At 36.0% G+C, this 25,541-nt stretch overlaps 1 protein-coding gene across 1 annotated transcript in view; it reads left to right on the forward strand.

Moving 5' to 3' along the window:
* Positions 1 to 25,541, forward strand: part of LRP1B (LDL receptor related protein 1B) — a 473,299-nt gene that overhangs the window by 276,236 nt on the left and 171,522 nt on the right. Inside the window, exons 22-29 of the mRNA XM_058839737.1 lie at positions 484 to 651; positions 2,320 to 2,502; positions 8,928 to 9,128; positions 10,656 to 10,901; positions 16,530 to 16,727; positions 17,411 to 17,615; positions 20,124 to 20,288; positions 20,816 to 21,060. Coding sequence (XP_058695720.1) covers positions 484 to 651; positions 2,320 to 2,502; positions 8,928 to 9,128; positions 10,656 to 10,901; positions 16,530 to 16,727; positions 17,411 to 17,615; positions 20,124 to 20,288; positions 20,816 to 21,060 — 1,611 coding nt within the window. The remainder of the gene's footprint in view (positions 1 to 483; positions 652 to 2,319; positions 2,503 to 8,927; positions 9,129 to 10,655; positions 10,902 to 16,529; positions 16,728 to 17,410; positions 17,616 to 20,123; positions 20,289 to 20,815; positions 21,061 to 25,541) is intronic.

The raw sequence follows: 25,541 nt of genomic DNA on the forward strand, positions 1-25,541 counted from the left end.
AACACACAGAAACAAAGTTTAATACTATTGAAAAGAAATTCATCGGGTTTTTATTTTAGTTTATACGAAGCTGTTTCTGTCTGTGATTAACTATCTTAGGTTTTCACAGAGAATAAAGAAAACTGACTGTGTTTGAAAGCCTGTGTAGTTACACACAGCTAAAGAAATTTAGAAAATCTACAGGTTTCTCATCCTTGCCGGTGTCTCTGATTACATAACTGAGTAAGGGGTTAAATTACCCAAAACTGGAGAGTTTGATGGCACTCACAGACTTGAGTGCTGTTAGTAAATAAGATTTAAGGTATTATGTGCATCAGAAATAATTAGAAATAATTAGAAATAGTTTGATGCCTATGGGCAGAAAACATACTATTTTATTCACCTTTTTTTGTTTATTTTCTCTTTGAAAATTATTTTCTCTCCTTACATATTTCGTTCAGGTGTTTTAAATTTTAAAATCTTTTAAAATGTGGCCGTTTGCAGATGATGACTGTGGTGATGGCAGTGATGAGCTGGGCTGCGTTCACTCGTGCTCTGCCGAGCAGTTCCGCTGTCAGAATGGCAGATGTATCCCAGGGCACTGGGCATGTGATGGTGACAACGACTGTGGAGATTTCAGTGATGAAACCAAAACAAACTGCAGCAGGGAAGGTTAGATTTATTTATTTTTTTTTTCCCCCTTTCAAATTTTTAATGCTTGTAAACACAGAGAATAATTTGTTATAAATACCTGACCTTCAGCCAATGGAAAAAACGAAGATGCTTTTAACCTTGGTAAAGGCTGGAATGGGAAATATGTCAAGTGCAATGGGATAACACAGAAGTGTATCATGAAGAGGAATGCATTTGAAAACAGAACGGGTATTACAGAGAGATAAGTTTTACAGTTTACTTCAGTGAATTATGCTAGATGTGGTGTTTGTCTTATTGCAGAGGTGTGTGAAGAGACTGTAAGAGGCATTCTTTAAGTGATTATTGATATTTTCTGTTGTTTTTCTTTCATGCAGTGGAACAGTAATACTCTCATTTTTGTGTGATGCAAGTCTTTTAGTTTGAGGGGATTTTTTTACATAAAAGCATTTTAACAAACTACAGCCCTATTTAAATGCCATACATTGTATTTATTTGAGTGGGGGGAGAAAGGAAGGATGCTTATGGCAAAGGATAAAGAATAATCAGATCAGAATGAGGGAATATCTTTCATATTTTTCTCCTAATGTTTTTTTTTACAACAAAGTAATTGTACACAATGTTATTGGTCCCTTTTCATAACTTTATATTCTAAATCTAGTTGGATACCTCATCTAAATGCATGAATAATCAGAATGCTGGCACAAGTGAAGTCCTTATTTTCAATATTCACAAAAACAATTTTTATCTATCTCAATCAAAACTATTAGTCTGGAACTGAACAACCCACTTTTACCCCTGTTCATTTCCATTTTGAAACTTTAAGCCTTGCTTTAAACTTTTACAACAGAATACAAGAATGTAGATTATGTAAGAAAAAAACCAACAAAGCCATGTTAAATAAAACAAAATAAAATGTATATTTATAAACAGTGCTATAAGAATTTATTCAAATAATACTTTCTGGTGAAAACAGGAAAGTATAAGCAAGCCATTACTTTAAAGTTCATGTTATTGTCATTAGTATATTATTAAATAATTGAAATAGAGTTGTAACAGTTTGGGAAAAGAAAAGCAAGAATAAAATAGAAAAGGCCATAAGCTAGAAAATACTTAGAGAATTATGTATGTGATGAATAATTAAAATCTCCCAGTAATTATTGTTTGAAGCAGTCAGCACTGATTCCAGGGCTGCACTGAGTGAAGCTCCTTTGCTGTGGAGTTTGGAACAGCTCCAGCAGCTCTAGCACAAACCAGACACGAGTGGGCTCCAGGTTTTGTGCATCAGGAGATGGATCTTGTTGGGTAAACAAGGAGAACAAGGAAGGATAAGGGAAACCAGCGTTAGGATTAAGCACGGGGTTTATGAAGCACCAGGGAAACTTCATCAGCTTTATACCTCCTTATACCTCCAAACTCCTTCCTGTCTGACAGATGTGAAACAAGGAAATAAAAACTGGTATTAAGCATGTGGTGGAGGGGGAGTGAAGAAAGTGAGGAGGATAAGAGAGTTTGTCTGAAGCTTGTGTTGGGGTGATGAGTTATAGGATGGAATGGGGCATTTTGAATGTTATACTTGGGGACTCTGATTTTGGCTTGGTTAGGACGAGAATTCTGAGTCAGTGTAGACTTGGAATGGGAAAAAAGGCACACGAGCAAATTCTTCAATGTTATTCTTATTTTTCTAAGAAACTCCCTCTCCTGGAAGGTGCAGTGGGAGGGAATTTCAGTGCAGTCCTGATGGGAACTGCGTTCCTGAGCTGTGGCGCTGTGATGGAGAAAAGGACTGTGAAGATGGGAGTGATGAGAAAGGCTGTAATGGAACTCTGAGAGCGTGTGATGACAAAACAAAGTTCTCCTGCAAGAGTACAGGTAGGTGCTTGCAGAGGCATTTTCCTCCCACTTACTCTGTGTATGTGTGTGATTTTGTGTTGTTTGATCTCATATCTACTCTTTAACTAATGTTTAGTACTAATAAGGTGAGGTTACTCATTGTATTCCTACCTAGGAAAATAATATTGATTTACATGCTCTGTTTTCTGATTTACAACATAAAATGGATGGGTTTTGAGATGACTTAAAGTTGAAACCACTCTCTGTGATGGTACATCACACCAAATGCTTAAATAAAACATTTAATAGTACTCGAAAGTTCAGGTATTTTCTTCTATTTCTCTTTTATGGCCCTAGAAGTAAGTAGAATAAAACGGTATAAAGTACCTTGAATACTTCGAAGAATTGCAACTACAGCACTGGAAATTTTAAGTGTAGTAGTGGAAGAGAAATACATTCTTTGATTATGGGTTTTTTTTTTTTGTTTTTTTTTTTCCTCTAAGAATAATTCACTAAAAGATGTAAAAAGAATGTGGCAATCATTGCATGAGGATACACAAGGATATAAAAAGTAATGTTTAGATGGAACCTTTTTTTAATGGAAAGTCCAGTTAAGGAAAAGTTTAATATGTCAGCACAGTATTAATATTTTTTGTCATTTTTATCGAAGCTTTGTGTGATATTAGGGCTAAAATAACTTTCAAAGCATTATTTAATGAATGCTATAAGAAGCAGGAATATCATTGTCACTATATTGAATATATATTGCTCAACTAAAAATATTGAAAGAAGGGAGAACCCATTCACATGTCTGTGTTACAGCTAAGCACAATAAATGTGTCAGAGGAGTTGTGTAACCTCTATCCAAAAGTATCTTACTTGCTCATGGATTTTAAAGTTCTAAAAATCATGATGTCTTGAAAAAGAAATATGAAATGCTGAATTGTGTCTAAAAAAACCCATTTCCTTTTGTGTTCTTACTATTTCCCTAAAGACGTGTAGAATAAGCTGCTATGAAACACTTTCTATAAGTAACAATTGATTGTTCACTTCCAACAGTGTGGTGTGTTTCCTGAAAGTGATTGATAGAAACCCTGATACAGGAAATAGTCAGCACCAGCAGCAAATGTATTTCCCAGCACCTAAATGGGGTAAAGCTAACACCAGTCCAAGTGGCCAAAGCAGAATTATTAGTGGCAAGAAAGGTGAATAAATCTCAATAGATGAGGTTTACTTTCATCAGCTGCATTTGGAAAGCTAATGAGACAAGATATTACTACGTTAGTCAAGAGATAGCAGAGAGGTTAGAGGCAATGTGGAATACAAGATAAGTGCAGATTTTAGTTAATAGGTTTTATTCCTCTCAGAAAAGTTTGGTTCTTAGACTGGGTTAAGGTTTTTTACTTGTCCTGAATGATTTTAGGTACAGAGAATGGAAACCCCTTTCTGGTGGTAAACTAAGATTTTCCAAATACAGATGCCATAATAACAGGAAATAGCAAGGATTTAAATTCAGCACGATTGTCTTAATGTCTTTTCATTGTCATTTTTTATGTAATTTAAATTTTAATTGTCTTTTCAACAGAGAACTAGAACCCCATTTCAAAGTCCTCAGTCCAAGCTACATTTCCTCATGATGTACTTCCCTATGTTTGTATTCATGTAGTTGTGGTAAAGGAGGGCACTGTCTCAGTTTACAGGGTGAAATTTGACTTCTCTGGCTGCCATATAGAAATACAGCAAGTCCAAAAATTTTCATCAACATATTGCTAAATTCAAGGGTATATGGATTTGATTTGAAGGAAAATGCAATCGTGCTTGTTTGTTGAGTGGAAACAGCACTGGAGCAACCAGTTATGACAGTCATAATTTTCTCTTTTGCAATATTCCTTCCTCCTGGAAGGAGCAAAATTGCTGTTCTGAGGGAGGCATGTAGAAATGCACTGTAGAAGAAAACAGCCTGGGCAAATTTCTATTTAGTTACTTTTCCAGTTTTTTGGGGTTTTTTTGGTTTTTTTTTCCATGTGGTTGGGCAACAGAGTAGTAATGGGTTCATGAGAAATAGTTACTGGAATGTTTCAGAAGAAATGTAATTTTCTCTGTGCGTGATTCTAAACAAATAATGTTGCCTGGATTGCACATTTATGGCAGAGGAGGCACTGGCTAATTGTCCCCTCAGAGATGCTGGGTGGTGACATCTGATACAGAATGGTCTCTGTAGGAACTGTGTATGGAGGGAGCTGAAGCAGACAGTTCTTTGGGAGGGAAGTGGCAGCTGGTGAGAACAGCAATAGTGAGAACAGCAATAGTGAGATGGCGCTGCCCATTTTTTGCTTATTTCTTTTCATTTTATGTCTGTAAATAGTAGCTGCAGGGTCTTTCCTTACTGGGCTTTTGTGGCTTTGGTTAATGTGTCACAATGCCACAGGCATGAGTGCCAAGCCACAAAACCAGAGTTTGTCAGCATTCAGCCAAAAGGGATATTTCTGCTTACAGGGATGGTGCTCTCAAGAACCCATCATACCCCATCCCTTTCCAAGGTTCAGTTAAGAGTCTATCATGGAGGGTGTTCTGTACCTGTATGGATGGTCTTTTGTCATTTTCCTCTAGTAGTTGAACATTTTATTCCTAACAAGTCATCTGACTCCTTCAGATATTGAGTAACTTCTGCCATATGGGTCCCTAAAATCATTATTTGTTGAATAAACAAATACTTTATTTTTCTCCCCTTGCATATCTTCCTTTTCTGTTTTATGTTTTTACACCTTTATAATTTTTGCTGGTCTCACTGTAACTCTCCAGCCTGGGCAGCCCTTGAGCTGTTGTACCCAAAGTCAGCCAAAATGCTGCAGGGTACTTGAGCTACCAGATTTCGGAGTTGCTTTTCTAATTTTTATCAAAACCATCCCATGCTGGGTCCCAAAAACCATTTGTTTGTAGTGACGTGCGATGAAAAATATACTAGAGGCTGCACAGCAGCGGGATGTGAGATGCAGTAATTCCTGATTGAGACTGACTACTCTTGGGTTGCTGCTAGCCAATTATTTTCTCGTTTTAAATTAGATTAGGATTCTTTTAAATTAGACTAGATTAATTTAAATTGTACAAAGGCCCAACTTTCTATTTTAAATTCTGGTTCTGTCTTCTAAAAATTATTACAGTCATATACTTCAGCTCAATTTTATGTACTACATAAATTTATCCTTTTTTTTTTTTTTCCATCTCCCTACTTTTCAGTCAGTAGTGCTGCACCAAGAGCAGAATCTGTGCAATGTAACTTTAAATGTCATCTAATTACTCTAATGATCATACTAAAGTGCTTCTGTGAAGACAAATGCAAAAGGGACATGAATATTTCAGTTTAGTAAGCAGTACATCTGAGCTGGAATTTTATTTGTTATACTTGCTCTTTTTATTTTTTCAAGCAGCAGTTGATGGTGTCCTACCATTTTTGATGCTACTCTTTGAACTATTTTTTCATACTTTCTATTTTTTTTTTTCCTTACATGTAATAATAAATTAGAGAGGAAAAAAGATTTTGAGGAAAGTAGTATTGGTTTGGAATGGAAAATAAGGAATGTACACAAGGGAAATCAAATCAGTGGGTGCTGATCACGGTGATGCTGGAAGAATATAACAGCAGCAGCACTGGTTCTGTCTGAATGGGGATTGTCAGAGTACAGATTAGATTTGTGACCAAAGAAACTGGTGCTGAGGAAGGCTGGGAAGGAAAGATTTTCCAGAAAGTGATGAGGAAGTGGGTAGTATTTTTATCCTTCATTCATGGCAAAATTGTTTTCTGTGGTAACAGCTCTCTTCTTTAGGCCTGGTTTTCTTTGTTTTTTTATTTTCCTTTTGTTTTGTTTTGTTTCTCTCCTGTCTCATCCAGGAGTCATTTATAAACATCTGCTTTCTACTGAAATCTTTAGATTGAGTAATGACCACATTTTTGAAACAAGGTGATTCAGTCTAAGGTCCCATGTGTGTTCTACAGGACAAATGAGATCATTGACTGTCACAACATTTTGTTAAATGTGTCAGATTGGAACACTCTGTAGTTGATGGGATTGAGATTGAGTCCATTCTGTAGTTTAGGAAGGTGTTACATTACAGCTTTAGGCAGTAAGAATTAGCTGTAAGAGGAAACAGTGCAATTAATATTCTACCAAAGCAGTTTTCCTATGGATGAAGATGTAATCAGTCAAAAAACCTCCTGGGATCATTATCCTGACAAAGATTCAAGTGGTGCATGAATAGTTAATTCTGTTGATAATATTTATAGGAAATAAAAACATTGGAGAAGCATTTGGATCAGGCTTTCCCACATAGTTGCTGCTCAAGCTTTCTGTTTCACAGTGTTACACAAAAGAGCCATGGAAAAGGGCAGATACAGCTATTGAGGCAATTAATTTATGATGGAATTTTACTAAAGAGGTTCCTGGAAACCAGAAGTGTGAGTTTCACTAAGGAGCAATAAAGGAAAAATACTTCAGTGAATTTTAAGTAATGATTTGAAGACAGTCATAATATTTCATTAAGTCCATCTCTTTAGAATCTTGGCAAAGATTAATTCCTTGAAAGAATATTCTACTTAAGACCATGTCATATCTATCAAAATGAAAGATGAATCTTTCACTGTAAAACATATCTTCACTAAGGTACAAGAAAGGCAGGGAAACTGATTTTCTCTGCAAACATTTGAATGCATAAAAGATTAAAATAACAGATTAGGAGCACTACTGGAAGCAACTTCAATTTACTTTGGGTTATGGTTGGTTTGGTTCATGTTGGTATTTTCCATTAGCTTGCATGCTACTGCTGTGTTATAGTAATATATAAAATCAATGATCATTCAGGATAATAAAGAATAGGGACACTTTTTGGAAACACTTGTAATGATAAACTGCGTACATATCATGCATACAATTTTGTTTCCTTGTGTCTGTGCAGTTCTGTCCATTCAGTATGGGATATTTGGGGCTTTGGCCAGTAAAGAAAATGGTGGAAGTTTTTCATTCTAATTGTCACCCCTCCCTGTTTGTTTTCAAGTTGATTTTGCACTGGCAAAATGATGTTCTGTTGTTTAAACCCCACATTCAGCGTAGTTTGATCCTGAAGTTTCATTTCTTCCTTTCCTTCACCAAAAGTGAAAACAGTCTCACATTTTCCTCGTGAGTGCTGCAGAGTCATGGGGCTTTTTTCAGCATTCTTATTCCACTGTCTTTTATCCCCTTGGCTTTCTGTGAGGACATCAGCATTTTTTGCATGAAAAGAAGACTAAAATGTCAAACCAAATGCATTAATCCAATCTACAACAAATATTTGCTTTTAAAAAAATTTAAATCTGATATTGTATAAGCTGGGAAGGGTGGGCAAGAAGTTGTGTCAGTTCATTCTGAACAGATTTGAATTTAGGAGTCTCAGGCTTTGCTGGTCAGTGCCTGAGCATCCTACAGAATTGCTGTCAGTGGAACTAAACATTCCCAGGATCTTCCTTCCCATCCCAACTGATTTTCTGTGCATAATTACTTAATGGATAAAAAAAAAACCCTCAAAATTTTCTGGATCAGCTTCATTAACCATTGTTCTATCTGTTCTCTATTGGAAAATAAAGTACATGACATTTCTGTTCAGTCACAGTGTTATCAAAAGTTACAGCTAAATCCTCCTGCCTGTAGGTAGCAAGTAGAAAAATAGGTTGGGAGGGGAGCACACACACACACCTGTGTCAGCATTCACAGTCTTGGCTCTTTTAATTAAAGTCCTTGCTCTTGTTGAGTCTAATTTAATACCTGCATGATTTTAAAGATTAAAATCTTTTTTTTTTCTTAATCAAGAGGCCTTCTTGCATTTCTAAACTTTGATGGTCATCACAAATCCCTTTTTGCACTTTTGAGACATGAGCTGAACGCTGGTTTGCCAAAACTGAAGTAATTTAAGAAACTTAATCTGCTGTAGTTATTTTACCTAAAAGCTGATCATTTATCTGACATCACTGGGGAATGGGTTGTGTCTCCTTCCTAGAAAGACTTTTGCTTTTCAAACCCATGGTAACTAAAAGTTATATATTGAAATATTGCTCCCATGGAGGGCTGCTGAAGTAGAAGATAAGAGAGATAAAGAAAAGCACAAATTAAAAATAATTAGAAAATTGTAGTATCATTTGGTGTATTTAACAGGTTTTGAAGTTGTGTCCTGCCTATATGCAGTTTTGTTCAGCTCAAAAATGAGTGGAATTGGTGTTGTTTGGAAAATTAGATTGTCAAAAGAGCTGTGGAAGATGCATCAGAGTATAAGTGTGAGTGGGTTTCTTTCTGCTCATCAAAGAGGAAAGAAATATTAATAGAAAAGAACAATAAAAAAAAGAGAAAAGAAATCTGTATATTGTTTTGAAGGTTTTTCTTTTTCCTCCTAAAGTTTGCTTCCAGTCTGATTTCCTGTGTTTATTGTCTCTTTTCCCCAAGGGAGATGCATTAGCAAAGCGTGGCTATGTGATGGCGATATTGATTGTGAGGATCAGTCTGATGAGGATAATTGCGAGGGCTATTTGTGTGGACCACCAAAATACCCTTGTGCTAATGATACCTCCATCTGCCTACAGCCTGAGAAGCTCTGCAATGGGAGAAGAGATTGTCCTGATGGATCTGATGAAGGCGATCTTTGTGGTACTTCTTTTAGACACCTTTTTCTGATTGTTCTGATTTTTCTGATTTTTTTTGACAGTTTTTCTGATTGTTCATGATACTGTCTGTTGTGATACTTCCTGCTGAGAAAAAGGCTCTCACACTGAAATTCTAGCACTAGATATGTGCTAGATATCCTCACTCCTATGTGAGGATTTTTGTTTAGTTAAAGTCATACCGAGTTTATATTTGATGTTTTAGGTTTTTTTCAGATAACACATAGAAGACAAGTCTTTCATTTTCAAACCCCTTAAAACATTCCTGGAGGTAAACAATTTAAAGGTCATCGATGTGTAGGAAAGGACTTCAGCTCATCTGCAGTTCTCTCCACCTACAAAAGCTTGAGTTCATGCTGTAGAATGGTTTGGCTTGGAAGGCACCTTAAAGTTTGTCTCGTTCCCACCTCCTGCTTAGGCAGGGATAGTTCTGTTAAACCAGGTTACTCCAAACCCTTTTCAACCTGGCCTTGGGCACTTCCAGGGATCCAGGGGCTGCCACAGCTTCTCTGGGCAACCTGTGTCAGGGCCTCAGCACCCAAAAAGTCACAAATTTCTTCCCAATGTCAAATCTAGCCTGTTCTCTGTCAGTTTGAAGCCACTCATTGTCCTGTCACTGCAGGCCCTTGTCCCAAGTCCAGCTCTCTTGGAGCCCCTTTAGGCCCTGGAAAGGACTCTGAGGTCTCCCTGGAACCTTCTCTTCCCCACTCCCAGCTCTCAGCCTGTTCACAGAGCACAACTGCTCCAGCCTTCAGGACATTTTTGTGGTTTTCCCTGCACTTGCTCCAAATTGTCCCCATCTTCCTCATGTTGGGGACCCCAGAGCTGCATTCAGTCCTTCAGCTGGGATCTCACAAGAACAGAGGGGATGAATCTCCTTCCTTTGAGGTACGGCTTTATTTGCTGCACCCCAGGACACATTTGGCTTTCTGGGCTGCAAGCTCACATTTCCAGGTCATGTTGTGCTTCTTGTCCACCAACACCTCCACTTCCTCCTCCTCAGGGCTGCTTTCAATCCATTATTTTCCCAGCCTGTATTTGTGCCTGTGACTGCCCTGAGTCAGTGCAGGTCCCTGTATTTGGCTTGGATGAACTCCAGGTTGTTGGCACAGGCCTCACCTTCCAAGCCTGGAAAATCCCTCTGGATGGCTTCTTTTCCCTGCTGCATCACTCACACAACTCTGTCTCATCAAAAACTGGCTGAGGGTGCCCTCAACCCCACTGTCCATGTCATGATAAAGATTTTAAACAGTGTCAGTCCCAGCACTGACTCTTGAGGATCACCAACTGGACATGGAGCTATGCTAAAATCTTCAAGGGTTGCAGTAAAGCTATCAGATGAATGGTTGCATATCAGATAATTTGAAAAACAAGTGTAGAAATCTGTTCAGAAAGATAAGATTTTGTTTGCCTATCTTGGAAGTTTTTGTAGGTGTTTTAGTTGACTATGCTATACACAACATAACTGACAGCTTTCACAGCCCTTAATTGTTGTTTTTCCTCGTTATTTCAGACGAATGTTCACTTAACAATGGTGGGTGTAGCCATCAGTGTTCTGTGGTTCCTGGAGGAAGAATTGTGTGCTCCTGCCCTGCAGGATTCAATCTTACTTCGGACAACAAAACTTGTGAGATTATGGATTACTGCACCAAGCACCTGAAGTGTAGCCAAGTTTGTGAGCAGCATAAAAACACTGTCAAGTGCTCGTGTTACGAAGGCTGGAAGCTCAGTAAGGATGGAGAGAGCTGTGTCAGTACTGGTAAGTTGGAATTTGGTGCATGTCCAATATTCAGGATATTAATAGCTGTGATGGCCATTTACTGAGAGCCTCTTTCAATTTTTTTTTTATTTTTTTTTTATTTTTTTTTACTATATAAGAAATACAGGCTGGGATTGTCCAAATGAGAGGTTGATTGCAATCTATGGACTTATTAAAATTGTCCCCATTCTTGATGTACTAAGGGATATTGAAATATTAGGCTGTTGCTAACCTAAGAATGCTAATTCCAGATGTTTCTAGGAATGTTAATATGGTATAATTCTGATTTTTTTTTTTAATCAGTTTTTCATGTAAGGTTAATATGTATGGGCATATATATATTTACACAATTTTAGATTCTATATGAGGGATTTACTATGTATTTTTAAGAAATGGATCAGTCATTATATTGATGAGTATTGGCTGAGGGTTCAGAGGGTAATTTTGAATGTGCAATTATATGCTGCCTCTTAGCATGCAATATTTAAGCTGTTTTTTCCCCCCTAAGGGCACTTGTTTTTTGACAGCAGTAAGGGCCTGCTCAGCTCACTAATCAAGGTGAAAATCAACATGAGACAAAACAGGAGAAGGGAATGTATTCCCCTCGTTCACCACCAATAAGTACTGAAGCATCATGTTAGGGGTGTGTTTTTCAGGTGCAGCATTGTGTGTGGAACAGAAATATACTTGTTATCACACCTTTTCCTCCCTGGTAGGGACTTAAAAATACTATTGAGTTTCCCTTCTAGAATTTCATAATTCAGTTTTCTTTGATAATTTTATTCTATATTAACTCTGTTCTTTCACAGAGTTTGCACAACTCTGAACAGAAATATTTTCCCCATTGTCTTTTGTTTTTCTGGATATTTCAAAATTCACTAAATGTGGTTAAGATATTCTTTATTTATTCTTACTCTGCAGTGATTGCTGCTAAATTTCTTGGTTTATGTCAGGGCTTTGCTCTGGTTCTCAATGATTTTTGATCAATCTGATTTGTTATATTATGGACTGAAAAAAAGTGCATTCTTACTGGGTTAGAGAAAAGAAAAGATTAAAAGGATTTAAGACAGTGTTAGCAATTCATATGAGGAAAGCTTGAAACAAACTTTAAACTAAATTAGGTAGAAATGACCAATATTTGGAAACTAAATGGAGAAAAGAAGTGAAGTATCCTCACTTGTGCTATTAAATAAGAAAAGTGAGACTACAGTTTCTCGTGTTTCTTAAGCCCATGAGATATTTCTGCTTAATGTTTACTGATGTTGGTGAGAATCTGAAGTTACAAATTGATTTCTCCTGATTTTTTTTCAAAGAATATAATATTAAATATGTGATCTGAGACCTGTGATGTCAGCTGATATAAAGAAAAATGATACTTTTCTTTACAAACTGTAATGATTCTACCCTAATGCCTTCAAAACTGTGACAAAATTATTCCATATTAAATATGGCATGTGCTTTTAGAGGCAGAAATCATCCTGGCCCTTTTCAGTTGATGTAATTCAAAAGGCACAGGAAGTTCTCTGGAGGACAGATCCTCTGACACTTCAGTTGTTGACTGTGTGAAGGGCATTTTAGGAAAGTGAGAACAATTTTGGTTCCTTTTGTGAATCTGTGAGACTCAAAATGTGCCCATCATTTAAGTCTCTGGGCATGAGATCTTGAATGAACTTAGAAAAGCAAAAACTTTTATATAATACTGTTGCAAATAAAGTTCAAAGTGACCTTATGAAGATAAGCTGTCCCCCAAATGCCAAACTACTATTTCAATAATTTCAGTTGTTATGAAGTAGTTCTTAGAACAGCCATAGTGATTTCAGATGCCTTGAACCAGGAGGAGGTGCGTATTCTATTAGAAGAGTAAGTTATAATCTGTTTTTTCCAGAAGAAAAAAAATAAATTACTCAGAAGAAAATGAGAACGTTGCCCTTTAGGCTTTTTTTCCCTATCTGAAATAGCATTTTCCTATGTATAAGAAACATTTCACAAGTACACAGCAATGACATGTAACGTTAGCATGCGGCACGTTTTCAGAATATGGTAAAACTTCTATTTGTGAGCCCATTAGAATGGGAGTATGAGTGCTGAAAATCCAGGAATTATATGATTCTAACTTTTTTTTCAACTGAGCAGTTCTTCTCTTTCCATTTTCTTTTTCAAAGCCTTTTTTAGTTTCCTCTGTTGTATCTCATTTCTACTTATGTTGTCTTCGTTTCTTGAGGGTTTTAAGTGTTGTCTTTCTCCTCCAGAGTTTCTTCACTTCCCATGTCTCTTGTTTTCCTCTGTTTTGCTTGTTGATGTTCTGGCATTGTTACATTACTGACTTCCCAAACATTAAATGTTTCCTTAGATTTAAATTTGTATTGATTGAGCTAAGAACGTGTTACAGAGCTCCATTATTCAGATAGAAAGTCAATACAAATTATGTGTTTTCATATTTATGCTCCTGGTTTCTCTTGGAACACACTTCAAATTAAGTTGTGCTGATATATTGCATTTGGTCTTTAAAACGATAATAAGCATTCAGGGGAAACAAAAAAAATACTGCTCTTAAAAGATATTTAAATTTAATGTTACATTCAACCTTTCAGACTTTGGTGTAATAAACGTTAGATGAGTTCAGAAACAGTTTAAAATTGACAGTCAGCCTTTTCTAAGCAGTGGAAACTGTTATATCTCTTCATCTATATATCTATATCTTTAAAAAAAAAAAAAAAAAAAAGAGGTTGAAGTGTCTATCTGTTTGATCTGTCTTAGCTGTCTGGAAACTGAATTTTGTTATAATTTCCAGATACCTTTCAATACCAAAATGGAGAGGGGAATAGTTCAATCCTTTCTGAGCTGCATCAAACTTTTCATGAAAGTTTTTTTTCATAATCTTTATGAAGTTATTGGGGTTTTTTTTGAGGTAATTTTCATAAAAACACAGTGTAGATTCTTGCTGTGCTGCTGTTGATGCAGTAAGATTCAATATAACAATTAGATTCAGTCAGAATTTTTCCTAAATGAATTTTAAATTTAACCCACTAAAAAATGTGAAACATTATTCTTTATGGAGTCATTTGATGTCATTGTTTAGGCAGTTTTCTTCAGAGCGGTTTTTACTGGTTTTTATGTCATTTATACTTTGTTTATATAATATATTTTATACACTAACCTTTCTGGAAAAATGTTTGAGGTATTTACAAAATCAGAAAAATCATACATTTCTGCACTTTCTCTAACAAATTGCTAACACTTAATTTTCCTGAAAGTTGCAAAGAATATGGTCAATAACCACTATATTGATTTGAGACTTTGCAGAAATACTTTTAATCAATTTCCAGAATAAAAAGTATTTGCTTTCAATTTCTAGAAAATTAATCAGGAAAATAACATCAAATTTTGTGTTTATCAGGTGATGGAAGCATATTTGAAAAAAATAAAATAAAATTATTTGATAGAGCCTGAAATTTCCAATTCATGGTAATGATGCTGATTTTATAGAGCCATTGAATGGTCAGGTTGGAATGAAGATCAAAGTCTAGCTAATACTGCTGCTGCTTATCTGCTGTCCAAGACCTTCAGGACATCCTCAGTGCTAAACTCCGAGTTTCCCAGGGGTGAAATGTTTAGTTGACTCACTCCCCTGAAGATTTTTTTTGTTTTTCTGGTCTTTCTGAGTATTCCTGGTCCAGTTTAAGCCTTTAATCCTTGCCCTACTTGTTATTGATACAGAAAACAGGATTTTTCCCGTTTTCAATTCATAAGCCTTTTATGTCTTAAGGGAATTTTATGTGCTTCCACTCATCATCTCATTCCATTTTTTCAGACTAAATAGTTCCAGATTGTTTGTTCTTCCCTTGCAGGCCATGATTTCTAGACCTTTTGGAGCACCTGTTCATTTCCTCTTGTATTTCTGTGTTGATTCACACTCTTCTTCAACAGCTGTGCTCAGAGGAGGGTACGGTGTTGCAGGCTGTTGTCAGCCAAGCTTAGGGTTTTGTGGTGTTTATTTCAATTGTAAATCCTGTCAAGATTTCACTGAACTTTAATCCTTTTCATAAAGATAATTTGCACCGTAGGTTATTTATCTCAAACTGTAATCCCTGCACTTTGAATGAAGAAAGCAGTCCAACACAGCACTCATTTGTTAGGTTCCATTTTTTTTCCCCATTGTGTTGTTAATTACTGAGAAATAGCAAAAAAGCTACTGGTGAGGATTATGACTTGTGTTCTTATGCATTGGAATTGCCAAAAAACCCCAGAGATCAGTAGCCTCCTGCATAATAGCTGCCAATTTATCAGAATTTGGGAAGTGCCTTTAAAGTGTGTCTCAACTTCAGATAAGTGGTGCTTGTGAAACAGCCACTGATGTCAGTGATCCTGTTCTGCACTAAATTATTTAACCGCTCCAGAGCTTTGAAAAATTTGCTTTGCAGAAAGTCATTCACTGCTTTAACAAACAGGAGGGTCATTTGGAAAGTTCAAGCCAGATTGTGAGCAAGTGCTACAAGAGCAGAAACACAGCTCTGCTGAGGTGCCTGATTAGCCCCAGACATGACAGATCATTTAGTCTGGGTGTGCAGTGGGGATCAGGAGAAGATGAGCTGCAGGAGGAAGTGAACAGTGAAGAGTTCAAGTGAACGAGCAAGAGAGAAACTGGGTATTTTTGGAGCCTTGAGAAGCAGGAGTATTGCCTATTGCCATAAACTGCTAATAATCTTTACATAAATAAGTTTAATTGTATGGAAAGCAAACCTCTGTTTCACCCTAGGAGAAGGAGCTCAGAGTGTTTTGGGGGAAACAACTAGCTCCTCACAGAAAAGGACTGCTGTGAAGAAATATCTTTATCAAAGTGGATATACTGAGTTGATTCAACAGTTTATAGAATCCAATTTTTTGTCTTGTTTGTTTTATTAATGCAGCTACTTGCTTGAAAAACTTTTCCTAAGCTATGCAAGAACTATAACAAAAACAATCAATTTCATAGTATGCTTGACCAGTGCTGATTGTGTTTACGCTAGGATATCAACTCACAGGCACAAATCATGTAGCAAAAATTCATGTACAATGGAAGGAGAAAGTCATTCGTAGCTGAATTTGTGATGACATGTATCAGTAAACACATCAAATGCTCATTTTCTTGCTTGTTAGTTTGGCATGAAGGGGTTTTTATGCATTTCAATTGAAAACACATGGTAAACTGTAAATTCAAAAGGTACTTTATGTATTAGTAAATTGTTTCAGCTGATTGACCTTTGAAACAACGTATATTTTAATGGCTTCTTTTTTCTGAACCTTTTGAGCAGAAGATTTTAAATTTGATAATGTGACTTTTTAAAGCTCTAATTATGGACTCGTTCTGCTAGAGCTACAAAATACAGTTCAATGACTGAGTCTGATATTCCCAAATTTAATGTCTAATATCTCTAGTTTGGATCAAAGATAATGCTAGAAGGGAGAATTAAGAAGTCTGTTGGACTTAAAAAGTAATTGAAAGACTCCTTATCAAAAGATGAATTGTTTTAATCATCTCTTTCTCCCGATAAAGTATTCTGTTGTTCACCTTCTGCTTGCCATTTATACCAATTTGTAGCAATATCTTTTTTTATTATTCTTTTGAAATGGTTAATCTTTGTCTTCCAGATCCATTTGAGGCTTTCATAATTTTTTCTATTCGGCACGAGATCAGAAAAATTGATCTTCACAAGCGTGACTACAGCCTCTTAGTTCCTGGCTTAAGAAATACAATAGCCCTGGATTTTCATTTCAGCCAGAGTTTACTGTACTGGACAGATGTGGTGGAGGACAAAATTTACAGAGGCAAGCTCTCTGATACTGGAGGTATGGACTGAATCTTTATTCTCTTAACAGTGAGAGCAGCTGCAGTTACAGGGTGTTAGACCTGGTCAGTCCTAACTGAGCTGCCATTCACAGAATCACAATTTATGATGGCATTCTGCCTTTGAAAAGGGGTAGATCAAGGTCATACTTCATTTCCAGGCAGAAAAAATACTTTGATAACGGAAGTTTCCTTTTGCAGTATGCTCTAGGGGAAAGAAAATGGCAATTTCAAAGGATTGGTGTTTCTTCCTGGTCCAATGAGTGCAATATTGATTTATTTTATTTTTTTATTTAATTATTTTTGCAGTGAATCTTCACCTTATTAAAAAAGTATAAGAATTTCTCAGATGTCTGATAAATTATCTCCTCTCACTAAGTGGAAGATTCTGCTTCAAAATTTTATAGCATCCAGAAAGACTTTTTCTTTGCTCTGGTGACATAACGATGGGCTATAACTCAATATAATCTCATAATATATACAAAATAGTTTCTACAAAATGTTCTTTGTTGAACTGTATGTTCCAGTGCTTTCATCTAAAAGGCAAACCCCAAATAATCCAGGATTCACTCCAAGAACATCTCATAAAATTGTATATCCGTGTTCACTCTACCAGTCTCTACATTAGTTCTTTAAAAATCTCTTTTTTTCTGTTTTCTTTCTTATGTTTTAATTTTTCTTTAAGGCGTTAGCGCCATTGAGGTTGTGGTACAACACGGCCTGGCCACTCCTGAAGGTCTGACTGTGGATTGGATAGCAGGAAACATTTACTGGATAGACAGCAATTTGGACCAAATTGAAGTAGCAAAACTCGATGGCACTTTGAGGACAACGTTAATAGCTGGAGCTATGGAACACCCGAGGGCCATTGCTTTGGATCCCAGATATGGGTAATTATAAATTATAAAAACATTATTTTTTCCTTGTTGCAAAGTATTTTAAAGGCGTTTAAATGTGATATTTGTTTAATTTCCTTTTATGCCCTCTTATAGATTCTAATTTATCTTTGATAGCTCTTGAATGTATATTTTGAATGATAAAGAATCCATTATTAGTGTGTTTTTTTCTAAGTAAAAAGAGTTAAAAAATGGTAAATGAGGAGATACGGGGATCTTTTTACTGGCAAATTACTTAGCTTGCCATTTTGTTTAATTAATTTTTTTTCAATGTGGATGATAATTGTACTGTTTGGCCTAACATTTCTGTGTGGTTAATGGACAGATTTAGGTGATTCTTGTCACTTAGAGACCAATTGTTTGGTTGTTTCTGGGGTTTGTTTGTTGGGGTTTTTTTGGTGTTTTTTGCTTTGTTTAGTTTAGCTTTTGTTTTTGTTGTTTTGTTTGGTTTTTTAGGGGTTTTTTTGGGTTGTTTTTTGGGGTTTTTTTTGGTTTTTTTTTTTGTTTTGTTTTGTTTTGTTTTGTTTTGTTTTGTTTTGTTTTGTTTTTTTGTGGGAGTATAAAAATACTGCTTAGATGTTACTGGAAGCCTAATGGCTGAGTGAGGTAATTCCATGTTTCGTGTTTGGTTTTCATCTCTAAAGTGGAGATAGAGCTTGCCAGCTCCTGTCAGTATTTTTTCTAACTATTCATTAGGGGTATGCTATAAAGCAGAATATTATGTATATTCAATAGCTCCTCTTTCCAAAATTATTGCTCTTTCAGAGAGGGGAAAAAAATCCATTCAGAAAAAAAACCAAAACAAAACAACATCCAGAAAAACACAACAAAAGTGACAAGCCACCAACCACAAATTAAATGTGGCCAAAAATAACACAACTGAGCTGTTTTCAAAATCGTGATATTTAATTTTGTTTAGGAATTTTCTATGGTCTGTCATGTGTCTTCACTGACTATTTCTCTCAGAAGTAAAGCTGTGAACATAAAAATAAAAATTGATAAAGGTCAGAAATTCTGAGACCTGAACTGTGAATTAGGATGTACATGTTTTAGTGATTAAGGCTTTTGCCCTCGCAATGAAGACGTCAGAAATCTTATTTACAGAGTGCATCACTTATCTATAAAGATCTTTAAAAAGAGGCATCCTGTTGGCAGAAAAATTGGCAGAGAAGTTGTTCAAATTAAATGGTTAGAAGGAAAAAAAAATCAAATCACTGCTCTTCCTGAAACTGAAGGCTTAATCTGCCTTTTGAAGGGCTAGAAGCAATTGATGCTCCTTTATGTTAGAAGTCAGGAAAGAAAAAAATCTTTAAACATAGACAGGAATAGCTCCTCAATCCTTTCCCAAATGGATATGAATAAACACTGGTGATTCAAGGAAAAGGTTTGTTTTAGGAGTGTGTTCCTGTACCCCAGGAGAGGCAGAGCTGCAGTGGGGCTGAGCAGGTGTTCTCAGGCCACACACACAGAGTAAACATGTACATATTACACATGTAAAATGTAAAATCAACATCCCTGGCCCAGTCTGCACCAACAGGAGCTCAGCACTGAGGCAGGTAAACAGCACAAGTGGGCTCATCCTGTGAAGCTCCCTGGCTGTTAAGGTGGAAGGTCTTTTAGTGGGAAATACAAAAACTTGTCAGAAGTTTCTCTGCAGTCTGGCTCTTTGCAGTTACCTCTTTACAACTAACTACAAGTTTTCCTATCAAAAGTATAATTTTCCTTTAACAAGTCTGTGTGTTGTTGAAAATTCAGTACTCTAAGAACAATTAGAACAATTAGAGTTTATTTATGTCTTCCTGGTGATGCTTCTTCTGTTATTTTGTTATTTAACAAGGCACTTGTTTTGTTATAACAAAGAAAGTTCTCCTTATTGGAAAAACATTGGAGATGGTACAAAACAGAGAGAGATGACAAGAAAACCTGTCTTGGAAGTTTTCTTAACAAGTGTAATCTGTATAAAATTCATTAGTGACATACCAAAATCCAGGGGTCTTCATTAGAACACTCTTAAGAGCAGCTGAAAATCTCTCATTTAGCCTGTTCCTTGATCCATGCTACCTCAAATCACCTTTCTTTCCATTCTCCCCTCCCCATCCTTCTTATCCGTGGATTGCTTTCAAAGGCTCTCATTATAGTTCCTTTTAATGAGCTGGGTTCCTAATTATAGAGGGAAGACAAGGCAAGCTGCCACTGTATAAATGGACACGGAAGAGGGAATGTTATTAAAGCCCTAGGTTCTTCTTTTTTAAAAAAAAAAGAAACTTAAAATAAGTTCTTTATTTTCATGACGGCTCTAAAACTAAAAATGAAATATTATCTCCATGCTACCTGAAGGAATTTATATAAGGCCCCAAACTGATCTATGTTTAATCCTTTCATTTAAAGTATGTAAATGGTTGAACCTTTTTTCCAACTGTTGTCTCATAAACCATTTCAGATTTTTCTTCACGCTTTAATATTTTCTTCTATCCCCCTTTCTTTTCCTCTTCCTCTCACCAGAATTCTGTTTTGGACAGACTGGGATGCAAATTTCCCTCGCATTGAATCCGCTTCCATGAGCGGAGCAGAGAGGAAGATCATCTACAAGGATATGGACACTGGAGCCTGGCCCAACGGCCTCACCGTGGATCACTTCGAAAAAAGAATAGTGTGGACAGATGCCAGGTAAAGTGCTGACAGAATCCTTGTGTCACTGAGAATTCCTCTTTCCTCCGTGCAGAGATGTGAACTGCAGTCTAACTGGAATGTAGCTGTGGAAATTGTGGACATAAAGAGCCCCAGGCAGCCACGTGTATAATGTGTACATTTATTTAATTCATAATCCAGCTGTGGGATCAGCCATGGTCCTGGCTCCCTGTGCCTTTCCATGTGGCCTCCCTGACACTCATCCATGCAAGGCACAAATTAGTTCATTATTTTTTGAGTTCATTCTTAAAGAAAACTGAATTTTCTGTTGTATTTCCCACAACATTGAGGTAAATTAAAGCATTATACAAACCAGTATTTCATATGTCTAGTTAAATTAATAATATTAATTTAATAATCTATGAAGTTAATGATTACACTGCAAAAATTCTTCGGTCTTGCCACTCTTACAGAGGAAGATTTTTACACATTTTGCCCAATGTCATAATGGTTGTGTGATTTTTATTTTATTTTTACATAATCTTAAATTTGGGGTTGTCTTGTAGATCGGATGCCATTTATTCAGCATTGTATGATGGAACCAGCATGATAGAGATTATACGGGGTCACGAATATCTTTCTCACCCTTTTGCTGTTTCTTTGTATGGGAGTGAAGTTTATTGGACAGATTGGAGGACCAACACCCTCGCCAAAGCCAATAAATGGACTGGCCAAAATGTCAGTGTAATACAAAAAACAAGTGCTCAGCCATTTGATCTCCAGATTTATCATCCAAGTCGTCAGCCACAAGGTGAATATTTATAGAATAATTTATTACTGAGGGGGGAAATAAATATTCTTTTTATATATAAATATCTGTATTATTAATAGAACAATTAATTGTTCTTCCTCTGAGGGGGGAAATCCATATCCTTTTCATACATAAATATCTGTATATTATTTTGCCTTGAACTGTTGTATTCAGCACTAGATGAAGTCAAAAGCACACAACCCATGTGGCAAAAGTTTTTATGGGGTACATATATATAAATATATGTATAAATTAGGATGTAGCATTCAAAATAGCAACGCTAAAAAAAAGAAATCAGTCAAATTTTTGGGTTTTTTTTGTGAGATATTACAAAAACCAGTGATTATTTTGTACATAAACATTGGAAAGTGAAAAAGAACACTTGAGGGTGACCACTAGTTAGTTACAGAATCTTCCATGTCCTCTGGATAAATTTCAGCTTTCTTGGCAAGAAGTTGATATTAATGCACTATTTTAGAATTTATCTCATGAATACTTGCTGTTGTGGGTTTTTTTGTTTGTGTTTTTTTTAAATATGGAGAAGTAATATTTTGTTTTTCTTCTCATCCAGGGTTTGTAGTGCTCAGTAAGGCATTTAGACTTTTATGTTAGTAGGTTTTGAGCAGTCTCAATTTGAAAACTTCAAATCCTGACAATTTTTGGATGGCTGTGTAAATGTACTGGAACCCAGTTCTGCATTAGTTATGCACAGAAAACTATGGCTAAACCTTTAATGTGAATGAGCAAGTAAAATTCTCACTGCACACTCAAAGGCAAAAGATTTGAGGAATATTCTCTACCAGCACATGGAATAAAGGAAAAGCAATGAGTTGCCACTCACGGAATAAAGGAAAAGCAATGAGTTATCACTCATCATTTGTTAGTGTGCCCAAACACGGTGACAACTGTGACCTCTCAATATTGTGATATAAATTGTCAGGATACATTCTTTTCATGTTTTTATTTTGAAATAATAATGAATGTATATTGAAGATGAATGCTACTGGTTTTCAGTGGATGTCAAGTCCCTTGGAATCCACCACTTTCTGAAATAATCAACTTATTTGCCTTCTTCAGAATTTACTTTTTGGGGCAGGGTACCATTCTAAGGTACTGTCTGACTTGTGCTTAAGATAATACATATGCCCAGCTAGATAAATAGAGGTGGAGAAAATATGCATATCTGCACACACCTTTCAAATAAGTTTTTTTCTTATTTTTTTCCATTTTGTTTCATTTCACGTTTTTGGGTGGTTTTGTTTGTTTTGGGTTTTTTTTGGCAATTTTCTTTTAATTGGTCCCCTCCTGAACTTTGGGATTTGTGTTCCATATTTGGTGTTTCTAGAGCAGCAGTATAGCTGCTATTTGCCTTTTCTTGCTGTCAGAAAAAGAACAACTTCTTTTCTGTTTGGACTGGGGCCAGACAGCATCTTCAGAGGGATTCTGTAGCCCAGGGAGACATCAGGCAGTGTTACACAGCCACAGATATCTCGGCCTCCAGGCAAGTAAAAGCTGTGGAAGAGTCTTCAGTTGTTTTTTGACAAAATCAAGAAGTTCAAGGATCAAGTTGTGTAATTGCAGTTTTTATTTTATGATGTAGAAAGCACTGGATTTTGATTTATGATTGGCCTTGCGGGTTAGCTCTAATTGTCTTCCAGCAGAAGCAATTTCTTTCTCCAAATCTGCAGTACCTTTTCATTTGAGCTAAAGAAATTGTGATGCTGCCTGATTACTTGTTAATTTTTCCTTTGAATTTGTAGCTATTTTGCAATAAATGAACAAGTCCAGAGTGCAGGTTAAAATCCTAAAATAAAATTAAGAGTAGATTTACATTGCAAATTGTCAGTATGAATAGAGCACTGCAGGATGAGCATTTTGTGTTTTCATCTCCATCTGGGTCACCTACGTGGGTGAAAGTTTATTAGCTTTTAATTTATATGAAGGAAGTTATTTTTGATTGAAACAAAGTAGAGCAGAGCTAAATAAATTCTTGTAGCCTAAAGCCACATTATTTGAGTCAATCTAGGACAGATGCTAATTTAAGGTAGTGAAATTCAAGTGAGATATTTGTATGGATGGTAAATTCAGCTGTCAGTGAACCACGGGGAACTGAGGAAGGTTTCTCACCTAATACAGAATATTCTCAGGAATGTGAGCTTGAGGCCCACTCATCCTCCCAGAATCAGAGCTGTGTCAGGAGTGCAGTTACAATGGCAAACACAGCATTTCTAGGAAGATTTTTAAAATCTTTTTCAGCTACCGTTGTATTTTAAAAATCCACTTGCTGCAAAGAACAAGGTGTGTTTTAGTCACGAGAAGTTGCAGCAGTGCACAACTGAGGATAGTGATGAGAGGGGTAAATATAGAGCATTGGAAGGATCACAGCTTGAAAACACAAAGCTATGAATTTCTCACATGTTGCCTTTTCTTTTTCTTTTTTTTTTTTTTCTGCATTTCTCCAGGGTTTTTGATTTGAATTAAAATTTAAAACCAAACACATGGCTATGACATTATTTTTCTTTCTGCAGATTAAAGTTTTATTTAGAAATCAGGACAAACAGTATAAATCAGGACAAACAGTATAATAACTGTTAAATATAAAGTATATTGGTACCACTGGGCTCTTTTGTAATTAAAAAATGAACATTTAACTTCATAGCAGTGCTTTGTTATAATATTCTATTGAGGCCCAGATTGCCTGCTGTTTAAAATAATAAACTTTTACAGAAATGTAGTTTAAGATGAGGAGAACTAAAAAAAAATATTACTTTGAGGTCTTATCTCAACCTTGTATGTGTTCTTTTTACTTCAAAACTAGCACAAAGTTTGGTATATTTATTATAAATAATGCAAAATGTATATACAAATATTTATATATTATTATTTTACTTATATATTTATTATATATATTAACATGTTTTTTCTGAGTTTTATCAAGAATTGTGCTTGGTTCTAAGAGTATTCCTGTTTATTTAATTTCTTGGTGAATATGTAAATTTTTATACTGACTAATTTTTGAAGTGAATGATTAAAAACTGAAACAGAGTGATTAGAGAAATGCATATTTACTTTAGAACTTTCACATCTGATCAGTCCTAACCTGCAAATTTCAAAGATCAGTGCTAAAATAATCAGATATAATCAAGCTTTAACTTGGCTGAGTACTTTGGCCTTAGGAAAAGCAATTCCATTGGAAGTATTGGCAGTGAGCAGAGGATTAGATCTGTAACTGGCTTTAAATATGAATAGGAATCGATTGTCAGCAATTTGAAAGCACCTTTTGATGCGACTGTAGTGAAGATATTTGAAGGTTTATGCTGAATTCAAACATTTTGTGCACTGTTAAAGTGTGAGATCAAACTTTGTCTCGCTAAAATCTGGAGCCATGGAGGGACAAGCTCGATATAAAGTTAATGCAGGGGATAAGCTTGCCATAGGAAATAGATATTGAGAGGTTGTCAGAGTAAGTGTTCATTTGTCAGCTGGTGATGGAACGTCTGAGGGGGTTATTTTTAAGGGTTACTGGTCAAGAAAAATAAGTATTTTGTTAAAATGAAGTTTTAGAGAGCAGTCAAGAAGCAATGTGACGACAGTGACATGTGTATATCTGTGCACAGCACTGTGAGAGAAACAGATTGACAAGCAATCAGCAGTGGAAATCAATCAAATAATGAAAAAGGCTGTCCAGTCATGGAAAATGCCAGTTCTGTGGCTGGCTGTGATCAAAAGGAAAATAGATTGGTGGAAATGATTGGGAAAGGAATAAAGCAGCACAGGTAGTGAACTGTGATGCTGTATAAATCCCTATCACCCCCACAGCTGGAATACTCATACAGATCATACACAGCACATCAAGAAAGCCTGAAAGGCTGATCAAGAGTATGGGACAGGTTTTGGTCTGGGGACAGGTTGGCTGATGCTGCTGGAAATACCATTTATAGACAGGCTTCTCTATGGTGGCAGTCTGTGAAATCAGAAATGGCACAGAAAAGGTGAGTAACAAATGCTCATGAGGTTATTCACAGTAGAAACAGAAGTGTTAGAATGAGCACAAGAAAATAAAAAAAAAAAAAAAAAGCCAAATTTTTGAGAGTCAGAGCAATAACAATGTGCCCTCAGGAGAATTAGTTTTTATTAGGAAATAAAGAGCAGGCTTAGCTGTTATTCAGTGCAAGCAGTATGAATATGAAAGGAAAATATAAATATGTGCTGCTAGAAGTAATGGTACTTTACTCCTAGAATTGTGCATTCATGTGGAAACAAACACATCTGCTTTATAACACTTCTTTTTCCACCAATTTCCAGAATTTTCCACAAATTTCCAATTTTGTGTTCTGTGCAATGTGGAAGAGTTGTGCTGTGAACAGAACATGAATTGCACTGACTCCTCTTGGTGGATGCTTGGAGCACCCTTGAACTACAACACTCTCTTTAAAATGATCATTAACCAGCATATCTTTTACTATTTGTTTTCTTCTGTT

Source organism: Poecile atricapillus, chromosome 5 (genome assembly GCF_030490865.1).
Source record: "Poecile atricapillus isolate bPoeAtr1 chromosome 5, bPoeAtr1.hap1, whole genome shotgun sequence".
NCBI lineage: Eukaryota > Metazoa > Chordata > Aves > Passeriformes > Paridae > Poecile > Poecile atricapillus.